The 22004-nt window shown below is 36.4% G+C and overlaps 3 protein-coding genes, 1 long non-coding RNA gene and 2 pseudogenes across 4 annotated transcripts; 1 reads left to right on the forward strand and 5 right to left on the reverse strand.

The window, feature by feature from the left end:
* Positions 1 to 2908: 2908 nt before the first annotated feature.
* Positions 2909 to 3731, reverse strand: LOC110643295 (photosystem I reaction center subunit II, chloroplastic-like). The gene has a single exon (XM_021795632.2). The coding sequence runs from the start codon at positions 3625 to 3627 to the stop codon at positions 3010 to 3012; it is 618 nt and encodes a 205-aa protein (XP_021651324.1). The 5' UTR covers positions 3628 to 3731; the 3' UTR covers positions 2909 to 3009.
* An 815-nt stretch (positions 3732 to 4546) lies between these two features.
* On the reverse strand, positions 4547 to 7376 carry LOC110643294 (uncharacterized). The gene is made up of 2 exons (XM_021795631.2): positions 6403 to 7376; positions 4547 to 5147 (listed from the first exon to the last, which is right to left on the reverse strand). The coding sequence occupies exons 1-2, from the start codon at positions 7231 to 7233 to the stop codon at positions 4734 to 4736; spliced, it is 1245 nt and encodes a 414-aa protein (XP_021651323.2). The 5' UTR covers positions 7234 to 7376; the 3' UTR covers positions 4547 to 4733.
* A 1377-nt stretch (positions 7377 to 8753) lies between these two features.
* LOC110643285 (uncharacterized) lies at positions 8754 to 11655 on the reverse strand. Its single transcript, XM_021795623.2, has 3 exons — positions 11241 to 11655; positions 9781 to 9922; positions 8754 to 8969 (listed from the first exon to the last, which is right to left on the reverse strand). The coding sequence occupies exons 1-3, from the start codon at positions 11525 to 11527 to the stop codon at positions 8886 to 8888; spliced, it is 513 nt and encodes a 170-aa protein (XP_021651315.2). The 5' UTR covers positions 11528 to 11655; the 3' UTR covers positions 8754 to 8885.
* Positions 11656 to 12589: 934 nt separating this feature from the next.
* On the reverse strand, positions 12590 to 16060 carry LOC110643289 (uncharacterized; annotated as a pseudogene).
* A 104-nt stretch (positions 16061 to 16164) lies between these two features.
* LOC110643290 (uncharacterized) lies at positions 16165 to 16833 on the forward strand. The gene is made up of 2 exons (XR_009151155.1): positions 16165 to 16311; positions 16496 to 16833. It is a non-coding gene; the product is annotated as an uncharacterized LOC110643290 (long non-coding RNA).
* A 1446-nt stretch (positions 16834 to 18279) lies between these two features.
* Positions 18280 to 21541, reverse strand: LOC110643284 (uncharacterized; annotated as a pseudogene).
* Positions 21542 to 22004: the final 463 nt, after the last annotated feature.

Genomic DNA, 22004 nt, shown 5'->3' on the forward strand with positions numbered 1-22004 from the left:
CCTAAAGCCCCCGAGGCCCGTAGTAAGCCTAACTATTCACTTAACCTAACTCTAAAGCCCATTTGGGCCCAATTTCAAGAAATCAACCGGACAGAGTCCGGCCATAAAATGGACCTTTCAACGGGGAGTTTTTGACTCACCCGACCTGTAAACACAATAAATACTCAATTGGGGAGCTCAGCTCACCCTCCACATACTCATCAAAGATAAAATAAATGGGAGCTCAGCTCCCTCATCCAATCCATCAAACATGCATAGAATATTAAGTTTACAGGTCCAAAATAACAATTTAGTTTACAGACCCAAATCAAATAAACATTTCAAACACATGCGAAAATTCTGAGATTTAACAAGTTTATACAAACATTAATAATCGACCTGCGAGGAAGAAAGCACGTTAATCTCAAAAATATCCTCCTGTGGCCTGAAAAAATATTGAACAGGAATGAGCGTTCGACTCAGAGAGTAAAATATCAATTTTAACCATAATTTCTATAGCTATCTAAAACTAATGCACCATGTAGAGTGAAATGCAACACCAGCAATAATATCACATCATAACATCAAAAAGGTAATTTGGAGCACTCACACACCCATTAGTATCAATCATAATATATGAGAGCTGATCCCCTATACAGCTCTCTTAAATCCAACCTGGTGCCAGCGAAGAACTCAAGCCGGACTTTCGCTTAATAAACCAAATCGGGGTCCCAGCGAAGAACTCAAGCCGTGTCTACCCCGAAGGACGGGGTCCCAGCGAAGATCTCAAGCCATGTCTACCCGTCCTATCCATAGTCCACACCACATCACAGGCACGCCAATGCACGCACACTGCTCCAAATTACCACAACAACATACATGGCACTTTCACAGTTATGAATGCAACATAAATCGTGCCTAAAGTTTATCTACATAGATATATGCATATAAGTGATGCATGGGCAAGTTTGAACATATAATAATAGTGAAATTACAATTAAAATTAATATTTTACTCACAGACTTGACAACGGTCACTGGGGCGGCTGGGCGGAGGAAGAAGGCTGTCCCGGCTCACCTGACAATTACATTACAATTATTTAATACAAATCAAGAAAAGACCAAATACGTCCTAAGTTGTGCCGAAAATCCGGCAAAGTCTCCCCTATACCTAGGACCTACCCAACCTGCAAAAGGACTCAAAACACACTTCTATATTCACAACCCATATATTCGCAACTCAATCACATCACACAGCCCCTCCTGGGCCCATCAAATCAATTATCCATTACAATATGTAAAATTTTAATTTAGTCCTTATAATTGATCATTTTTCAAAAACTACCCAAACAAGCTCTAAAAATTCTAAAACTTTGCCCCGCGGTCCTTAGCAATATTACTAGGCTATTGCAAAAAGAATCATAATTTTCTAAGCTAACACGAATATTTTATGGATTTTTAATCTTATTCAAGCATAAGAAAATTACGAAAAAGTAAGGTTCGGGTTTAGCTTTGCCGATTCCGACTCCGGGGACGCGCCGACGCCCGATAATTGGGGGTAGCAAAACCTCAATCCATTCGAGACTTTTCCAGAGTGGCAGTCTATGCGCCGAAAATTCACACCTGCACAACTGTCGAATTTCCTCGAATTGAGGATACCTACACGAAGCCCACAACACGGGGGTTAGTACATAAATTTTTCAGAATTTTCTAAGCTCATTTAATGCTCGGAAAAACACTGGGAAGTTCAGTGGGACCCACCGAAAAACGATGTCGGAAAATTTTGAAATTTATATCCCCGCGAAGCTCTCAACGAGTGGAGCGCTCTGGTACTCTCGGTTTTCTCGTGGGGTTCACGGTTTGCGAGAAATCTAGCCCGAAAGTCAAAATGGGCTAAAACTTCCCGGGCAAAAATGGGACAAACCGCTCAATAGATTTCGGTGTTCTTGGTGTCTATGGAAAGCTCTCGACGAGTAGATGAATTTAGACACAAGACTCGGTCCGATTAGTGGCCGGATCGGTCGGATTTTGGCCGGAAAGTCGAAAAGTCGCTCGCGCAGGGGAGGGGCGTTCGCGCGCGTTTTCTGGCCGTTTGGGGCAGCGGCTGGTGGGCTAGGACGGCTGAGGGTGGGCGCCGGTGAGCTGGGGTGGCAGGGGAGGCGGCGGCGCGGCAAGGGGAGGAGGGAGGAGAGAGAAAAAGAGAGAGAAAGGGAGGGAGGTCGGACGCGCGCGAGGAAGGGGAAAGAAGAAAAAGAAAAGGCCGGTTCGATCCAGTCCGGTTCGATTCGGCCGGTTCGATTCAAGATATAAAATTTTGAATTTTTACTCTGCCTCGGGACCGAAAATGAGGTCCAAAAATTTCAAAAAAATTCCAGAAAACTCAAAAAAATTCGTAGACTCCAAATATATTTTTAGCTTTGCCACGTGGTCTTTAAATAAATAAATTTTTAAAAATCATCAAAGTTTATATTTTCGAAAAATCGAACCCGATTTTTAAAATCCGAAAAAAATCTCAAATAATTTCTAAAAATTTAAATAAAATTAAAATACCAATATTACTCATAAAATAATAAATTTAAAATTTTGGGGGTGTTACATTCATACTCTAAAAGGCATGAATGTTGGGTTAATAACACACCACTCACTATTTTTTTTTTTTCAAATGTGAGTTTAATTGAAACACACAGAGAAAATGGGAGTCTTCCATTTCTTTTAAAAATGGCACCTTTTAGATTCTTGATCATGAATTTCCATAAAATGAGTTTCTTAATGATTTGTTTCTATGTTTTAATTCATGAATTGGTTAAGTTTCTGGACCATAAAAAGCAATAAAATTTCTGCAAATTGGTTAGTGGAGATTAAAATTAGAAGAAGTAAGAAGAAGAAAAAGAAGGAAGATTTGCTGTTAGATGAAATTAAGCAAAGCATCATATAAAAATGTTCAGATTTCAAGCATTTCTATGAACATGAAGAAGTACATCAATGATCCAAGAAACGGAGGGATCCATATATATATATATGGCTAGCTGCTTCATATATCATAAACTTGCTTGCCAGTGAACTTGACCTCAATGGGACTAACGTTCTTTCCGATGGATCTGAAATTCTGTCCAACTCCTTGGCGGCCTGGGTTCACTTTCTCAGGATAAACTCCGTCTTTGGGGTGAAGATATTGAACCTCTCCATTAGGAAATGCCCTATAAAACTGGTACTTGATCTTGTATTTGGATCTCAATCTAGTACCAAGAGCCAAACACTGCTCCTTCCTAGCCAACTTAAGCAAGTTAGGCCCTTGCCTCATAATAGCTGCACCTCCAGTAGGCATCTCAAAGATTTGTTCTTTTGGTGAATCCCATGTGATAACATAGAATTCTTCAACTTGAGCCTTGCGCAACAGCCCTCCAGTGCTGCCACCGAAGACTGGTGAGGGTGTGTTTGGGTCCAATTCTGGTGGGGTGAAGCCAACTGGAGCCTCTTTTGTAGGAGCTTCAGTTTTCTCTTCAGCAGCGGCAACTTTGAGAGATCTTTGAGTGGTGGAGAAGGTGAGAGGCTTGGGAGTGGTGAATGAGAAGGAAGAGGTTGGTTTCCATGGCTTACTGCAATTTGGAGCAGTAATGGCTGGGGTGAACAGACCTGCCTGGGTTGCCATGATCTTGCAAGGTTTGAAGGAGGAAAATATTTTGCGGGTATTTCTGTTTTATCAGTTTCGCCGAGTAAGAAAGATCGGATGGATGATTTTCACTTTTCAGATGAGTGGTGGTGCTTTGGATTTCGATTTCTGGATAAGTAGATATTGCTTCGACCAATAGATTTTCTGATTTTGATGCATTGGTCATTGGTCCCACCATGGATTATCGTTTTTGTAATATCTTATCACTTTTAGGGTTAAAAATATTAATTAGAAAAAGCAATACATTTAATTAATTTATTAAAAGAAAAAAGAAACAGGCAGAGTCCAACAAATAAAAAATTGTTTATTTGAGAATATTCATTTACCAGCACCTCTCCACCCCATGCCTTAACAAAAGCAAAGTAAATCCTGAAGATGTAAATGAAACTAAGAATTAAGAAACCTTAATTCCTACCACTTGGCAAAATATTTAGCTCATAATGCCAGGCAAAAGCTGCAGGATTAGGCTATTGCCTCCTGGACTGGTTTCATTACCCATTGAAGCTTTAGCTTTAGTTTCTCTCTTGTTTCTTGATTCTGTTCAGTTTGGTTTGGCTGAACTGAGATCCTATCTTGTATCTTGATTCTGTTCTGCTTAGTTTGAATGAATGATCTCAGTTCAAAAGAGCTCATAATGCCCTGCATAATAATCTATCATGAAAAATGAAAATCATTTCCGCAAACACAATCTTTTGGTAGTATAAAAACAAAAGAAATAAGCCACTCCCTACACTTTGCTTTATAACGGGGGAAAAGAGAGTACCTCAAAATCAGGTTGCTTGGGAAATAAAATGAAAATTGCTGCTCCATATGCAACTCTTGCAGCTCCTCTTAATAAATTGGCAAAATATTGGAATAGAAGAGTCCATGCTAAAAATCTAAAAATCGCTCATCAGTGTTTGTATAAGGATGGAATTCTCTAATTCTCGATATTCACTTCAAACAATGCTTCAGATTGCTAGGAGTAATAAGTTAATAACCGAAAAAGACACAAGGTCCAACAGTGAACTTATCACTGCATGCTAGAGTATTAAACAACTAGCGGCATTAATAATTGTACAGGAAAATTATTATACAGTTGATATCTAATTCTCTTCTGGAGCAGGCATCAGCCGAAGCCTTCCCTCTGATGGCTGATTACCACCAGAAAACCTCTCTTCTGCCAATAAAGACTGTAAATCACTACCATTGGCCAAACTGTTGAATTCTACTGCTTTAGATGGCACAGTTGGATAGCGCCGTTGGCAAAAGGTCATCAATCTCTTGACCGACTGTAAGTATTTGCGGGTAGTCTCATCATTCATGATGTGGGCCACACTATTGGTGTAAATCTTCTCACGAGCTGAACGTTCATGAATGCCAACCATGGTAACTCCAATTGGCCACGGTGCATTACCAATTGCCAGCTTAATATAATGATCCATGGCAGCTAGGTAGTCTCGCTTCATGCAGCACTCAACCACCACTAGCAACGCTTGACGAATATCATCAGGAAGAACCTAAAGAAAGAAGGTAGCATGAGTTGAATGTATGATACTTAAATATCAATATAACATAAACCTTGTAAATGGAGAAAAAGTAAGAAATATAATCTATTTATACACAATTTGATCTCCATGTGCACGAGTGCATGCATGCATTTTTGTGTGAGAGAGTGAGTGAGAAAAGGGGTTAGATAGGACCCAATCAAAATTTAAAGGGCTTGAAAGCAAAGAAAAACTATTGATCGACCAGCCAAAACTTAAATATGAAAGCAAAATGAAATTTCTTAAATGCAAAGAGATTAAACAAAAACAACTGAACATAAACTGAAAGTTAGATGAAACAAAAAGATTATAAGAATCGGTATAAATAGAGGAAGGAATAGACCATTATGCTTTGTATGATACCAAATTGCCAAATGCACAATATGCCTTTTGTTCACCCTATAGGGCTTTTTTTTTTTTTGGTCTCCACGATGCCTTCTTCCCCCTATCTTTAACTTCTCTTTCAGAGGAATCTTATTTGATAACTCCTACATCATTGGTAATTGCCAGCGCTGTGTGCATGTGGTAGCATTGATATGTTCAAGTGATTACAATTGACTAATCCATGGCATCCTTTAGCCCATTTTTCTTTTGACAAGTGTTGGACTACCTTTCTCTAGTAAGTTTGGAACTGTGGCTTCAAAAAAGTGTTTATTTGGTCATTTTTGGGTGCTGGATCCACCTAGACCTCAGTTCAATTACACTCCCTTCTGCTAGAAATAAAAGACAGATAAAACAGAAGTTCAAGGTGCAATATTTCAGCAATAAAACTACTCTGAATAAATAAGGTAGATGTAGGCAAAGTAGATCACTAGAAGTTACGGGCAGATTAAGGTGGTAGGAACAAATATCAAGATTCTCTTGGATCCATTGATAAGTTTTATGGCTATGATTCCCAGTATAATGTAGCCTACTACCTCACTGTATGATACCCTTACAAACTACTTGCTGGATTAATTAGCAGCCCAATGTTGCACCAGTGACAGGAAAATTGCCTTGTTCCCTTTTTCCTATTTCCTACTTTTCAAGTTTCTAAGGGAATTTGTAACTGATAATTACAATTTGTACTAATTTATACTGCTGAGAAACATCCTCGACTCATTTTAACCAATTACGCGAAAAATTTTACATAACCAGAAGCTCCATATCAACATTTAATTGACAAACCAATATTGAATTTGAAATAGAAACGATATTCAAAGCAATAAATTAAAGCCAAAATGCTTACCTTCTTCCTGCAAAACTTGAATAATGGATTCAGATACCTGGCGCACTGTTTAAAGGTAGCAACCATTGACTTCCCTTTAGCCGTCCGCTTCTCTGCGTCAGGCATCTCATCCAACTCCTGTTTCCACTCATTCAACAGCCTTTTGAAGAACACCAGAATCTTATCCTCATCACACAACTCTTCAAAATTGGCCTTCATCCGCTTCAAATCCTTATCAGCATCGACACCACTAGAGCCACCATCGGCGCTCAGCTCCCCCTCCCCTTCCCCTACCTCTCCATCCTCTCCACCTCCTTCCTCCCTATCCTTCCTTTTCCGCTCGCTCAGAATTCCGGTCTTCTGGCGCTTTCTGAGCTCAGCAATATCACGCAAAAAGTCATTGGTCTGCCCCTCAGTCATGTCGTTATCGACCTCGAAGATTCCAGCCTTCAAGACGTACTTCAACCTCTCAAGCCGAGCATCGTCGTCTTCACCAAAGAGAGTGATGGGCTGTTTTAGGAACCGAAGGCGGCGGATGACCTCTTGTTTAGGGAGGACAAGGTTGTCGATGTTTTGTTCATCGGTTAGGGATTTGGATGTCGTGGCGATGGAGGTGGAGGTGGTAGCGGTGGCAGTAGCAGTGGCGGTGGCAGTGGATTTTGTGGAGGTTGTGGTTGTAGAGGCAGCTGCGGTTTGGCGTTGGGCTTTGGCTTCTAATTCCCGCTTTTCTTCTTCGCGGAGCTTTTGTATTTCTTTTTGTTGGATTTCAGAGCGCTTGAAGACTCGTTTTCCGCCGGTGTCTTGAGCCAGGGATTGACGTTTCTTAAGAAGTTCTTGCTTGAGGAGATCCATCTAGGGTTTGTCTGGTCGGCGATGCTGAAGCCGATGAAAAGGCTGGTTGTATTTTTAGGCTTGGGAATTTGGGAATCGGGAATTTTTCCGGTCTAAACAGGTGGTTGGGTCGGGGAATAATATTTCCGAGAGGAATTATTGGGTGCATCACACTTCTGTCGCACACATGAGACCCACATTTTAAAATTAAAAAAGAAATTACTTCTCATTTCTACAGAAAATATTATTTTTTAATATTTTAGATGTATTTTAACATCTTAACACTCAAAATATTTGAATGATAAAATTATAATTTAATATAAATATTATTAAAAAAATAATATCCCACTTTATTAGAATCCTAAATCCCATGATTAGATTTCTTTTAAAATAGAAATTCTACTAAATCCAATTTTATTCGATATCTTTTTAAAGGATTAATTTTTTAAATCCTATACTTTACTCAATTCTATTTAATTAATAATGTAATAATTGAAGATGTTGTCCAATACAATTTACGGTAGCAAATGACTCCGTATTAGAATTGAATAATTTAATTTAATATATTTTATTTTTAAAATTTTTTTTAAAAATATAATTATTTTTAAAAAATTATTTTCTTAAATTTTGTTTAAAACAATATTATAAAAAAATAATTTAAAAACTCAAATGTCAAAAAAGTCAAATTCTCTTGAGCTGAGCCTCTCTGTGCCTAATTTGATACAATGAACGTTTACGTTCAAAAGAAAAAAGGTACGCAAAATTGTAACTCGAACTCGTTTGCTAAAAATAATACTAAAAATATTTACATCAATTGAACGCGTACGGTTTACTTTGATGGTATTAAACCATAATAAGTGTCAAGTAGCTAAGGAGAAAATGAGCCAAATTAAATTGATTATATATATATATATATTACAATATAATTATTTATTATAAATTAATCTAATTATACAAAAAAATTCAAATATTTTCACATTTTTAATAATTTAATTTAATCATTTTAATTTTAACATAATTAATTAATTTTTTAAAAATATAATTTTATTTAAATTTGAAATTAGTTTAGGAGAGGAAGAAAAATAAAAAAAGAAAAATATTTTTTATTTTTTATTCTTTATTTTCTCTCCTTGTATTTAAATGAGTGAAAAATAAAAGAAAAAAGTAAAAGAATCGATACTAAAATCTTTTTTTTCTTTGATTTTTTACTCTCTCTTATTTAAGAAGAAAATAATTAGAAAAAAATAAAATTTATTTTTCTTTCCTCCTTCGTTTTCCTTCTCTTATCCAAACAATGAAAAAGTCTTTTTAAAGTTATTTTTTCCTACTTATTTTCCTTCCTCTCATTTTTTCACTTATCCAATAACATATGTTATTATTAAATGGTGAAATTCATGCCAATTGTCACATTATTTAAAATTTAAAATTAAAAAAAAAAAAGGTCCTACTCTCCCCCTCCCTCATAAATTTTTGTTAATATCACTATTGAGAAAAATATACATACCGACCGACTACAAAACACACATGAAAAGGGTCCAATCTAGCCAACCAAATAGAGCTTATGATATATGTAATCCAGCTATTTGCAAGATCGAAATTACAAAAATTTCACACATATTGAGAGAGAAGATAGAAAGAAGGGGGACTTGACAAGTTCATTTTTTCACTTCTAATCATTGGATCTTCCTCCAGCCATATGTATCTTCAACACCGCTGTTCACTCTTTTTCTTCGTTCAGCAATCATGTCAGCATATGCCTGTAAAGAAAATAAGATAATCTAATACCAAAATGCAACTTTCAAACATACAAAAATAAAGATAGCTCTCGTTCAAATAGGAATTTCTCGAGAGAAACCAAACAGAATATTATACTAACTTCAAAATACAAAAGGCAATGCTTCTTTATATTTTGAAGTGGCATCAAATCAATACCAAAGCAAGACAAGAGGCGTATGTTGAAATTGTCAAGTAAACCAACTTGATAGATGTGAATCTCATCTTCTAAGCAAGTCCAACATAAAACAATGCATAGTTCGCTAACTCTTCCAGAGATATAGGACACCAATTTAAGGACCGGTATCCACTGTTACAAAACAACTATTGCACGCATGTAAAAGTAAGTTCCAAGCTTCAAACACCACAATTTAGAAGTCATGCCATAAATTTCCTGCAAATTCACTTCTCATTGTTGTTCATTCTGCAACTTAATACCTTGTGTCATCTCACAAATGCCATCTGAAGCCCTTTTAAGCACTGTTTCTGCCAAATATCATGTGTTACATAAAATGCATTGGTTTGGGAAGTATACTTTATTATCATGTGCCATATTGAGTCTCCAAAATTTGAACTCCAGAAGATAGGGGTGGGAAGGAAGGAGAGAGATTTCGATTGTTAACTGCTTGAATAAACTGTTCTGAGTTCCAACACAAACAAAATTTACCCTAACGACAAAAAATATGCAAGGCAAGTATACACAAAATAATTGATTTGTAATTCCCAGCTTCAATAACTGACTACTGAAGAAAAAGAAGTTAATCAGCAAACATTAGTTGTCAAGTGAGATCATACCTTGGGATAAGAATACAGAAAAATGTACCACCAGAAGCATATTAACAGGAGTAAAATACTCGTAATTACAACTGAGTGCAACATCAGCCAACTACAAGCAATCACTGATACTCCAGTGAGTGTTATTGTCCATGGTTGGCACCTAGAAAAAAATAGATAAAAAAGAGTCAGATAACAGCTAAAGCAAGCATAGATATTTATGCCCATTTGGAATTTAAATGAAGATGTGAATGAAATTTGTCATGAAGATGTTGGACTATAATTTAAAGCAAATCCTACATATAAACAAAATGTTCAAGGTTCAAGGGGTAATTTATCAGGCGTGCATTCAATTAAATCAAAATTTTGACTAATTGAAAATTTTAACAGACTCTAAAATATGATCGAACTGAAATTAAGAGAGAACTAAATCTGATCAAAACCGAAAATATTTGGTCAGCTATCGGTTATAACCAAACTAACCAAAATAAATTATAATAGATGGAAATTTAATAATTAGAAGTATCAAAATTATTTAGAGTGGAGAAAGATAATCCATATAACTAACCCTAATAAATTTTTTTGGATAGAAGCTTACTTGAGTTGAGTCCAATAAATTTTTTGGATAAATGCTTAGATGAGTTGAGTTGAGTTGTGTATGAAAATTTAATAAAATTGATCAGCCTATAATTTTGCAAAAACATGTCCCATAAATATGTTATGCAATTTTGATTCTCAACGGAGATCTCTCATATGGAAACAGATATAAACAATACAATTAATATAATTCTCATAAGTTGCGGGAAAATTGGACATAAGGAAAGGAATTACAATATCAGAATAACCATAACAATCAATAGCACCAAGGTTCCTCTCTCCTTAGCATCTAAATGAAACAAAACAAATCTGAACCCTGAAGAGACTAAAGCCCAAAGCAAGGATGACATATTAATGGTGACAGATGCACTTATGGAATAACAATAATCAATCTTACACTTAATATTACTCCACCTATAACCACCTGATTCCTCTAGGGAAGCAGCAGAGCATGCTCGGTCATCTAGAAATCACATCTAGAAATTAAAACGCTATGGGATTCGAGAATGTAAGGGAAATGGAATCCTGAATAATACTTAATGTATGTGATATTATCTCATGAGCTATTACCTACATGGTCCATCTTCAAAAGTGGCCTCATTCTTATTTCGAATTGCAGAACTCACAACTGAAATCAATATTTTATTCCCACCCTGCTAACTCCACTGAATGTAACGAAGAATTTCACCTATCCTATATGGGAATTCAACAAAATTCCCACTTCAAAGAGTTCCAATCTGAGGCCCCAATCTATTGCGAACTACAAATATCTTAAGCTGCATAAAATGAAAGTCAGCAAGAAAAAACTAAATCCAAAGATTGCAGTTTCGTAAACGCTTTAGGTTATTTATATACATATTATTGACGAAAGCAAGCAGGCATACCATGATGGTTTGGTGTCCCAAACAGAGTCGTATTCGAGAGAGAGGTAGTTAAGATAGCCATCCATGTCATCGACTACACCATTTTCGTCCAAGAACTGAGACTCATTTCGGTCACTTGAATTCCCTCCAAAAACTACAGTTCTGCCTCGAATTTCGGCGGATTTGAGAGTGTATGAGGAGATATGGGGCCATGAAGTACGTTTATGGAGATGGGTTCTTGAAGAGGAATGATTGGGTGTCAGTGGACAACAAAGGGATAAAGGAAACAAGAAAGATAGAGTTCCCATCCTTGTCTTCGCTGTGGAAAATTCGAAAGTTTCGGGGTTTCTCTCTTGGTTGGAGGCCTCGTTTGTTGCCCTCAAACTGGAAGGCCGTTAAATCGGTCGAATAATTGAAATGGCTTCTAGGAAGGCAATTGTTAGGGAAGTAAAATTTATGTTGCTAATAATTATTTTTAAATGAATTGAAAATTTTTAATTTAATGGTTAAAAAATAAAATAAAAACATAAAAAATTAAATATTAAAAAAATAATATTTCAAGTATTTATTTTAAATAAATTGAAACAATTAATAATAAGCATAAAAATTCATAATAAATATAATATATTTAAATTTCTAGTCGTTAATTAAGGGGGAATTAACTCTTAAACAAAATATATAATAATTAACGTTTGACTGCTGACAACAGCGATAATTCGAACAAATCGTGAAGCGTTTTAGACTTATGAGATTGTAAATTTGAATCCGATACAAATCAAATTTTCACAAAAGACCCTCAATTGTCTGATCCCTGAGGAATGCTCTTTAATGGGTAAATCAAAATCATGGCATTTCACATATCACCATCATTACGTATCTTCACATTCTTATACCATAGACTGGCATTTACCTGTTGAAAAGTTCATTTAAGCAATGCACAATACATACATGTAGAGATAGCTAAGGGCCAATGGATGGAGTCATGGAGGCACAGGGAGCTGTGCATGTATTTAAACAGTCTCTCTTCTTTTCCCATCTGGTTTGGTAGCAAATTCGCAGTACATTCTTCAGTTTTAAAATGATCTCTATGCTGGTACGGCAAAAATGAGTACAACAGGTCAAAATGGAATGCAGTAATGGTATATTTTTTATGCCGAGGCATTTTCTGTATGGCTTTCTGTGCTTCCCAGTTTGCGGGGCAAGAAATTAATATTGTAAGGGATTTGTATATATGGATTTTATATTGGTGAAGCAATGCAAATAATAAACTAGCCAAGGACTGTGGGATACTCTGCTTGATTATAAGTTTCAACAATCACTTTCCAAAGGGTTCTGCATTAGAGGAAAGCAGTTGGAACTGAGCATGTAAAGAATTCAACAATATCACTTTTAAATGATGTAAAGAATGCTCAACCAAAGGCGAACAGAATGTGCGCACCATGCACATCTTATACATAATATAATTTCCATTGAAAATATTAAGAGTTATGTTGTTTTAGCAGCCTTTAGTTGAAACAATCTACAAAACAACATACCTGTTTCAAATGCTCAAACATTTCCCTTCACCTTGTGGATCTGATAATAGCATTTCCTTGTTTTTCAGCTGGATGATAAGGTTCTGCGTGAAGTCTACCAAGATTCTGGACCAGAGGACTTGACTTTGGAGATGGAAGAGATATATATTTAGCAGAAGAGCTGAAGCATAACAAGGGCTATTTGTAAATTAAACAGCAAGTTTCCCCCCATGGTTGTGCTTTTTATCATACTATGCAAGTAGCTACACACATGGGACAGATTATCATTTTTACCTATTTATACGATGTATCAAAAGTCCAAATAGTTTGAACCACATCCATTTATGACAAAGAAGCAAGTGCATTTTATTGAAGAGTGGAAATTTTCTCATCTCAAATCACCAAATTTTTCCGATCATATAAATAGCAATCTCTTTGTACCAATACAAGCCACATTTGAGTATACCACCATCATCACCTAGACGTTATCCATCCATCTCTCAAACTAGTCCTACAAGAAGGAGAGCATTTAGTTAACATTGGCTCTCTTCTACTCAAAGATCAACTCTCAATACTTGAGCATGTAGTGGTAGATGCTCCAAATAGACTCCCATTTATATCCATTTTCTCCATCCGTGTTAGTGTCATGGGCAGCAAGCCTAGCAATCAATCTTTCGAAATGGATAACCCACATCAAGCTTGCTATTTTAATCTTAAATTAGAGAAGTGATTGACAAATCATAAGTGTCAAGTAAAAAAGATTTAGAAGAAATACACCTTCCTTTTTGTGAATCCTATAAAATTGACATGCCACTAGACTTAAATCTGTTATGCTACTGATAAACAAGAACACGTGTTAGAGAGGTGACTGACAAAACTTAAGTAAAAAAGATCTAGAAGAAATACACCTTCCTTTTTGTGAATCCTATAAAACTGACATGCCACAACTAGACTTCAATCTGTTATGCTACTGATAAACAAGACATGTGCAACAAGAAAAAAGTCATAAGAAAACCCCATATCCCAAGAATAAACCTTCAGCAACTTGCAACAAGGAATTAGAATAGGAAAATGCTTACTATCCTATTTCCTTAAAACAAAAACTCTTATTTCTTTCTAACATTAATCGCATTCACGAGAAGTATGGGAAAGGAAATCTGACTACAATACTCTACAAAGGTGTCACATGATTAGTATATAATATGCATTTTTCAACCATAGAAAATCAAAGTATAATACTTGGATAAAGCAAAAAAAGCAATTAAAAGCTAATGAGTTAGCGCATATAAGGAGTCACTTGAAAAGGGAAAATGACAAGAAACAAAATGCGTAAACTTCTAATGGCATTTACCATATCTTTTATCACATCCTTTGTTAAAAACATTGCAGGAAGTATCTGTTAAATCTCAGCAATTTAACATACAGTTTTATTCATTCTTCCAAGCTTAAAATATAAGTGAGAAACCAAGACCTTGTAACTGGTAGTCTCTGAATTGCCGAGAGTAAGACCATGCCAAGACAGAGGGATCAAAAATGGATTGGCTGGTCCATAATTTCCCTGCAGATAGGCAGTTTGGAACATGAAAACTGCATTGTCCATAGCATTACCAAATAACCAGTTATGGACATCCCAAAACACTTCAACTGGAAGCCCGTCCACCAATATGGTGCGATTGCCCGGAACTTCCACTTCAGTCTCTTGACCTGCATTACCATCTTACGATCAATGCGGATCACAAGACATGGGTCCTTAAGATCAACGGTATCACACTCAATTGTGACATTGTGCATCTGCCCCTTATCACAGAACTGAGCTTTTGCACCATGGAACTTCTTCCCAAAAATGTGCTCCTTCTTAGCAATAAAAATGACATGGGAATTTACCGAGGCATTGTCAATTTTCTTGTATGCTTCCTTCTTCATATCCCCAAGAAGTAACACCATTTCTTGGTTAAATGCAATAGCCAAATAAAATCCTTCCGAAGGTTCTGGCCCAGAACCAAATTTGGCATTAGATAAGTACCAATATATATCAATTTTACTAGAATCTACCCTTAAATTCTTGCATCCTTTTCTTTTAGAAAACAACCATGTTTTTATATCAACTTTACAGAGACAATGATAGGTTGAATAATCGATTACGACACTAAGACCTTGACTCATAAGATTCTTACTCCAGGTGACAGTAATTAAGCAAGAACGACCACGTAATTTACATTGATAGACACAGGTAACCAGGTTTTGTTCAGCTTTCGCAGTGTTTGAAGACAATGAATCAGCCACTTGAACTCCACTTTCACCAAAACAAGAAGGTAAGTCCCTCATTATATTTAGACAAAAAGAAGGAAACCAATATCTTTCTATAATTACTCTCTACATATACTAAGAAATTGGCACTTTCTTGGTAAAGGAAATATATATGTATAGCTATATACAAGTAAGACAGTACAAAAATTCACAGTACCTCACTTATGAAATTAAGATGAACTAAAGAACCCGTAATCTAAAGACTCCAAAGTCAGCTTCTTGATGCTCCAATTTGATCTGGGTTTGTGTAGTTTTCGCTGCCCACAGATGGAGATGTGCGTGTGAGAGAAGGGGAGGACTTAACAAAGGAGGAATTAACAAAGACAACAAAGACTAATAATTGAGAGAGGGCGAGGGATCGTCACTCGCATGGGGAATAGAAGAAGAAGAAGAAGAAGAAGAAGGAGAGAAGGACAAGCTGGATGTTGGCTGGAAAAGACTGGTTATTATACTACACGTTAGGAGAAAGAAAAATGCTAAGGTCGATACCTTCAGCATTTTTTGGTCTGCCTTTGCTCAGTTTCTCCCCATGGAAAAAAAAATATTTACTCGCTTTCTAGTTGTCCATAATTGCAGGAATCATAATGGGGACTCACCTTTAATTGACATTACACTTGCATTAGAGCTTCAACAAACCAAAGCTTTGTCCTTAATAATTATATTCATTTGCAGAGGTTGCATTTTAATCTTTTTTGGATATTTTTTAATTGTATGAAATCAGTTAAGGTAATAAAGAAACCGTTTGTGCTAAAAAGAAAAGAAAAGGAAAGGAAGGATTTGTATTTGATATCAATTGGTGATACTAATTCAATGTTGCTTTGTCCATTATTGTTACTCCCATCTATTGCATTTATCTATGTTAAAAACACAATGACAATAATTACAAGGTTTAAATACAAAAAAAAAAATAGAAATTTAATTTAATTTTTAACTACAATATATTTTTTATTTTTATATTTACTCTAATGAATGCTTAAATTTATGTCAATTATAATATTATATCACTTTTCAAGCAATCGACAATTAGAATTTACTGACATGTCTTTTTGAAAAATTCTCTCTCTTTTTGGAAGAGAGAGAAATTTCTCTCATTTGGTTGCTTAGCCTTTTTCTCTCGGAACTGCCGAGGAGATTTTCTTCTGGCTTTTTTTGCCCTTCGGGGCAGGCGAGGTGATCGATGTCAATTTATGAAATTAGGCGTAAGGTTGCTCTCCTTCGTCTCTGTTTCGGTATGCATAGTTTTGAGTTTGGTTTTGCAGATACTGTGCAAGGTGAGAACATATATTTAGTTCCCTATGTAGATTTAATAATAGCCAACATATTCTGTAAAAATAGAATGTAGTATGTAGGGAGTCTACCTGAATTGCTTGGCAAAGGCCGATCCAAGGCTACAATAGACTAAAACGCCTTGGACCTCTACATTTAAGGCCATCTTCTTCTCTGGAATTGTTGCAGTCGATTGGTTTTGGAGACTTTAGTCTAGCGGTTACTGGATTTCGGTTTGTGCATTGGAGGTCTGATGGTAGTACTTTTATTTGCTCTTGAAGATCTTTATCTTTCTCCTTAGTTGCTGTACAACCAGCCTGGTATGTCCGATGAGGCTGATCAAGTGTTATTGGTGGTTTTCTTTTCCTGTGTGCTTTCGGTTGGTGGTTTTGTTAGCTGGCTGCACTATTTTCTAAGATTAGTGCTTTACGAATTTAGACTGATTTTTTGAGTTAGGTTATTGGCTTTGACCTTTGTGTATTTGACTATGTAGCTTTTGTTGTATATATCCTTTATGGCATGTGTTATTTATGCCTATTTGGGACTTGTTTATGTAAGAAAATACATGTTAAAAAAAAAAGAATTTACTGACATAGTATTCAATTTAAAAAAGATAAATAATAATATAATAACATAAAAATTGAAATTTGATGTCACCTAAAATGGCGTCATTGTCTCATTAAAACATATGTATAATTAAAAACTCTAACCTCATAAAACAACAGCCCTACAATCACAATCATTATCACTATTTCAATCATGCTCCTTAATCGATACAGTTACTTGTAATTCACTTTCAGTGGCATAAATTTTGCGGAGACTCCTTTTTTTTTTTTTAATTGCAAGTCCATTCCATTAAAATCAAATGGCAAATTATAGTAATAAGGCCTAACCTAATACAGCGGGCATATCTAATAAGACCTAAAAAGTAAAAACAATACAACCCAACCCAACCCAGGATTTCCCAAAGTGCCAAACTCAACCAGCGAAAGTCATCCATAAAATCTTAAGAGACTCAAACACAGAGCCTCAACCATGTTGCGCCGCCATCGTCTAGGTCGCATGGAATTGGTCGCGGGAGCCAAAAAAGGAAGTTTCTTTCTGTCAAATCCTTGCTAGCTTGAGCAGACCTCCCAGGAACACGAAGAAACCCATAAAAATCAATGAACTCCATTGCCATTGTCAGACAAATTGGGCTCAAACCAACTATCAACAGGGGAGAGATGATGGCAGAGGTCATGATAACCATGAGAAAACCACCAAGTAATCTTTGAAATGCCAACTCTAAACCCTTAGGATTGCCTTCCTTGGAACCCCACCCTCGTTGATCACCTACACATCCCACTTAGACAGAACTCAGTGGGCACAACGTTCTTTCCAGCAACCAAACAAAGCCTCACCCAGGACAAATATAAGATCCCTCGCCATTAACCCCATCCTGCCAAGCCAAAAACATGTATAGCCTTACCAGCGACGAGTAGGGAAGCCCATACCCTGGGGAGGAGGGAAAAACCTTCCCCTACCTCGAAGGGCAGAAAACGGCTACGGACAGCCGAGAGAGCAAGGGAAAGAAAACCCTAAACTAGCTAAAATTTGAGAGGAAATTCTCTCTCTAAACGCATTAGAGAGAGAACTTACAAAGCTAATTCTTTTCACAACTTATGAAATGTATTTTGACAAGTTCAATTTTTTGCGGAAACTATGACATTGTTGAACACATTGTGAGAGTCTCAAGCCTCAATATTACTCCTATCCCAACTTTCCTGCACTGTTTTTCTTTACACTTGCATAATTGGACTAAAAGCCAGTTCGTTGATCCCACAAACAGAAACTACTCATGATCTGCAGGCAATAAACAGGATCACAGCCACTCAATGAGCACCATATTTGCCCTCTCATCTCTCACACATACATATATAAACCTGATAGAGCAAAGAACCTGTCCCTGGGATATGGAACAATTAATACCAGAATTGTAGAGAAGATTGTGGAAACAGGGGATCTTCTATTGATAGAAATTATGGAGTACACTTAAAGTAAAGAAGCACTGTAACAAAGAAAATAGGGAAAAAAACTAATTATAATACCAGGAGAAACTTCTTCCGCGCAGGAATTCCCTTCTGCCCCCCAAGCAATTCCTAGCTGAAAAATAAATGGAAAGAAAATTACAAAGCATGCCTCCCACTTAATTCTATTCTCAGCCCCTGCATCTCTCTCTTCCCATGAGCTCTCTGCTGTCATTCCATTAACGGATTGCATAGATGGATAACTGCTTGGCTTCCTTCTCGAATCTTCTTATTTCTTCTAGAATATTCCAACCATCTCTGGTTAGTTACCCCCTGGTTTCCTTGCTGAGTAAATTTCGGCTTTCCCTCCAGAATCAACTCGAGCTTCCCACCTATCATAAGTCATTACCTTTCTCAGTTGCTCATTCTTGCCGCGGACAATCATGGTTATTTAAACATCAACAGAGTTCTGAAGCAACCTAATACTGCCATCAGAAAAAGGCTTTTAGTTGCTATTTCCAACTGAATTTTTGTTTTAAGAATTTAGAGCTCTTGTTGCCTGGCCTATCTTGAACTGGACTTATATGTACAATAATAAGTAATTTACACTTAATTTGTTTAGCTGAAAATAACTTGTTAAAAAAAAAAAAAGAAAAATTCTAGAGAACACATTTTGTGAGAAAATATTAGGACATGGATTTGAGTTACACTTTAAAAATTGAAAGATGAATGTACCTTAGACCAAACCTATTCTAGTATCTCATTCTTAGCACTCTTTTCCAGAAAACTTTACATGTAAATATTTCCATTCGTATGATAAGACAAAAATTCTATTTCACTATTAAAATTTCCTGAGCTATTATTCCTAGTCCTAGTTGCTCATTCTTAACTATTTAATGGCAACTCAACACCAGGACAGAAAAACGGAAAATTGCAAGTTTTTTATGGATAAATAAGGCAGCGTGTCTTTGTTTGTTGCATTTTCTTTATCACCATTATTTTTTTTTCTCAATAAGAACTCCATCCAACACAAGGTTCAGCTGAAGAAGCCCTTTCGTGCACCAATTTACTAGTCCTAGATGCACATATCCAAGAAATAACCACAAATATTTTCTCAGTCAAAACCCCACCCAAGATTTGCACATTCCATCTTTTATCTGGGCACTGCTACAATACTCAGTAGCTGGTCTACGAAATAAAATATTTTGCTTCTCAAACTTCAACTTAAAATATCTCTTTATTAGCCATTGATGCTAATTGAAATAACCTTAACTTGCGACAGCTGTAAGTGGAAGTTGCCAGCACATTAGACTCTAAATCATCAAAACCCTTTTTTCTTCATTGAGAATGCCATTGCCAGCTTGTTCAAAACCAACAGCCTTTCTTTCAATCAATAGAGGCAATATCACTCAATCATGATGAAACTAACAGCAATCATAACAAAAGCCCCATTATAGATCACAAGAATGGTACAGACCATACACATCCATAGCAACAATTAGACATACAAAACCTTTTCAGGAAAAATATATATATAAATATAATAATGCACTACAAAGGTTCAAAGCAAGACAGGAATGCACAATGCTTAAAGACTACTTAAGCAGTTAAGCAAACTTCCAATGTCGCATCCAAATTATAGCTATAAAAATTTCACAAGTACAGCATATATGAAGTTTAGTTTGAGAAAACTGAAAAACTTGTAGCTGTCTGGAATTTAGTTTGATTTTAAAAATAAGGCATCAAAGAACTAAACTTATTCATCCTTTAGACCGTCGGTCGTCAATATGGCACATGTCAGGTTACAATAAATACACCATGAAATATGAAGCCTAAGCCCAAACACACATGTCAGGTTACAATAAATACACCATGAAATATGAAGCCTAAGCCCAAACAAGTAAATTCAGAATCGTGCAGGTTTACAACAAAAATATAGACAAGCGCACCTCACTATTAAGTATCAGCACTGTCAGAAGCTTTTGCTGCAAAGGGATCATGAGCAGGACAAACGTCCAGCCCAATCTGGCGCTGCGCATGCCTCAGCAAAGCAGCCATAACCTTGTGATCCCTTTTTGCCTTCTCCTCATATTTAAACATATATAGCCAAAGCTCGCTTGTCCTCAGCGCTATAGACTTGGTTTTCTTTCCCAATACGAATGGCATTCATCCTCTGGTGCCTGTCTCCACTCATCACATGCCCAAGACTCTCATATTTTTGAATTGCATCAGCATCAAGACCCACTTCTCCTCTACGTGGAATACGCTTTCCTTGCTGCACATACTGTGCAATGGCATCCCCTTCACCTGGCCTTAATGCACCACCATAATTTATATGCCCCTTGGCTCTAGGCAGGGGCATTGGCCCAACCATAGGTTCATTATCCAAAACAGGTTTCTTCTGAGCCTCATCATTAATTTCAGCCACCATCTCATCAGCCTTTGATTTTCCCTTTGCATCTATTTTAGAACCTGAACTCTTATCCGAGCATGAACTGGCACCCTCCCTTTCAGACCTCTTTTTCTTGCTGCGTTTAGACCCTGAACCGCGTTTCCGCTTCTTAGACTCGTATTCAGATCCTTCACTCTCGCTATCATTTTGAATCACTGTACCTATTCTTCCTCTTCCGACTTCTTCTGCCACTTCTCTTGCTGCACTTCCTTCGCGTACTGCTGCTGCTTTTCCATGACTTCTTTCTGCGTCTTCGGTCCTCTCCAGAATCTGATTCAGTTTAATTCCCATTATCTCTCACATCCTCATCTGATTCACTATCTACATCCAGAGATGATTTCCTGCACCTACGCTTAGAACTCAAACTCCTCTTCTTCCTATACCGGGAATCATGTGATCCTGTATCCCTGGGCTTAGAATTCCTTCCATTACGAGAGCCTCCAAGATCGAGGTAGGGGCTCCCCCTTCCGAACTTTTCCAGCGAAGAATATGTTTTCCTTGGCCCAGGGCTTGGGCTTTTTCTTGCCGGACTTGAATACTCGGGTGAGCCAGAGCGAAAGCGTCCACGATAGGTGACGCTCATCGTAGCTGTGGTAGGAGGAACTTCTGCGGTCCCGGTGGCGACGTTAGTCGGCTGACGCGTCAGATTCAGGTGTATAACGGTCGCTTTGGCGTTTGGGATAATACCGTGTATGAGGAATTTCTATCGTAAACGCTGGCCCGCCCCTTATACAGGAGCCAGAATTCTACATGGAATAACCAACAGACTATTACGGAAAGGAGTAACTCAAATTTGAATTAAAATATATAAATATTATATTTGTTTTATATATATTATCTATAATTTAATTATAATTACAGTTATAATTTATTTATTATAATATATATAAATATATAAGAGAACATAAAAATACCTTAATCTAATTATTAAATTACATCTATTTAATTATTTATTTAAAAAAATAAATTACTTAATTATTTATAATTATTTTTACTTTTATTATCCTTTAGTATTTTAATTAAACCTAAATTCTATGTACTTGAATGCCATTATGATGTGGAAAGCAAAATTTTAAATCTATTTGAATTGGAATTAAATTAATGTGTTTATAAAAATGATATTTGATTGCATATATATTTTATTTCAATTTAAATTTTATTTATAATACTATTTTTATTTGGGTTACTAATCTTGTGATTAACTATTTATTATTTATATTATATTGTAAAATAATATTAA

This window comes from Hevea brasiliensis, chromosome 9, assembly GCF_030052815.1.
Source record: "Hevea brasiliensis isolate MT/VB/25A 57/8 chromosome 9, ASM3005281v1, whole genome shotgun sequence".
In the NCBI taxonomy this organism is placed as follows: Eukaryota; Viridiplantae; Streptophyta; class Magnoliopsida; order Malpighiales; family Euphorbiaceae; genus Hevea; species Hevea brasiliensis.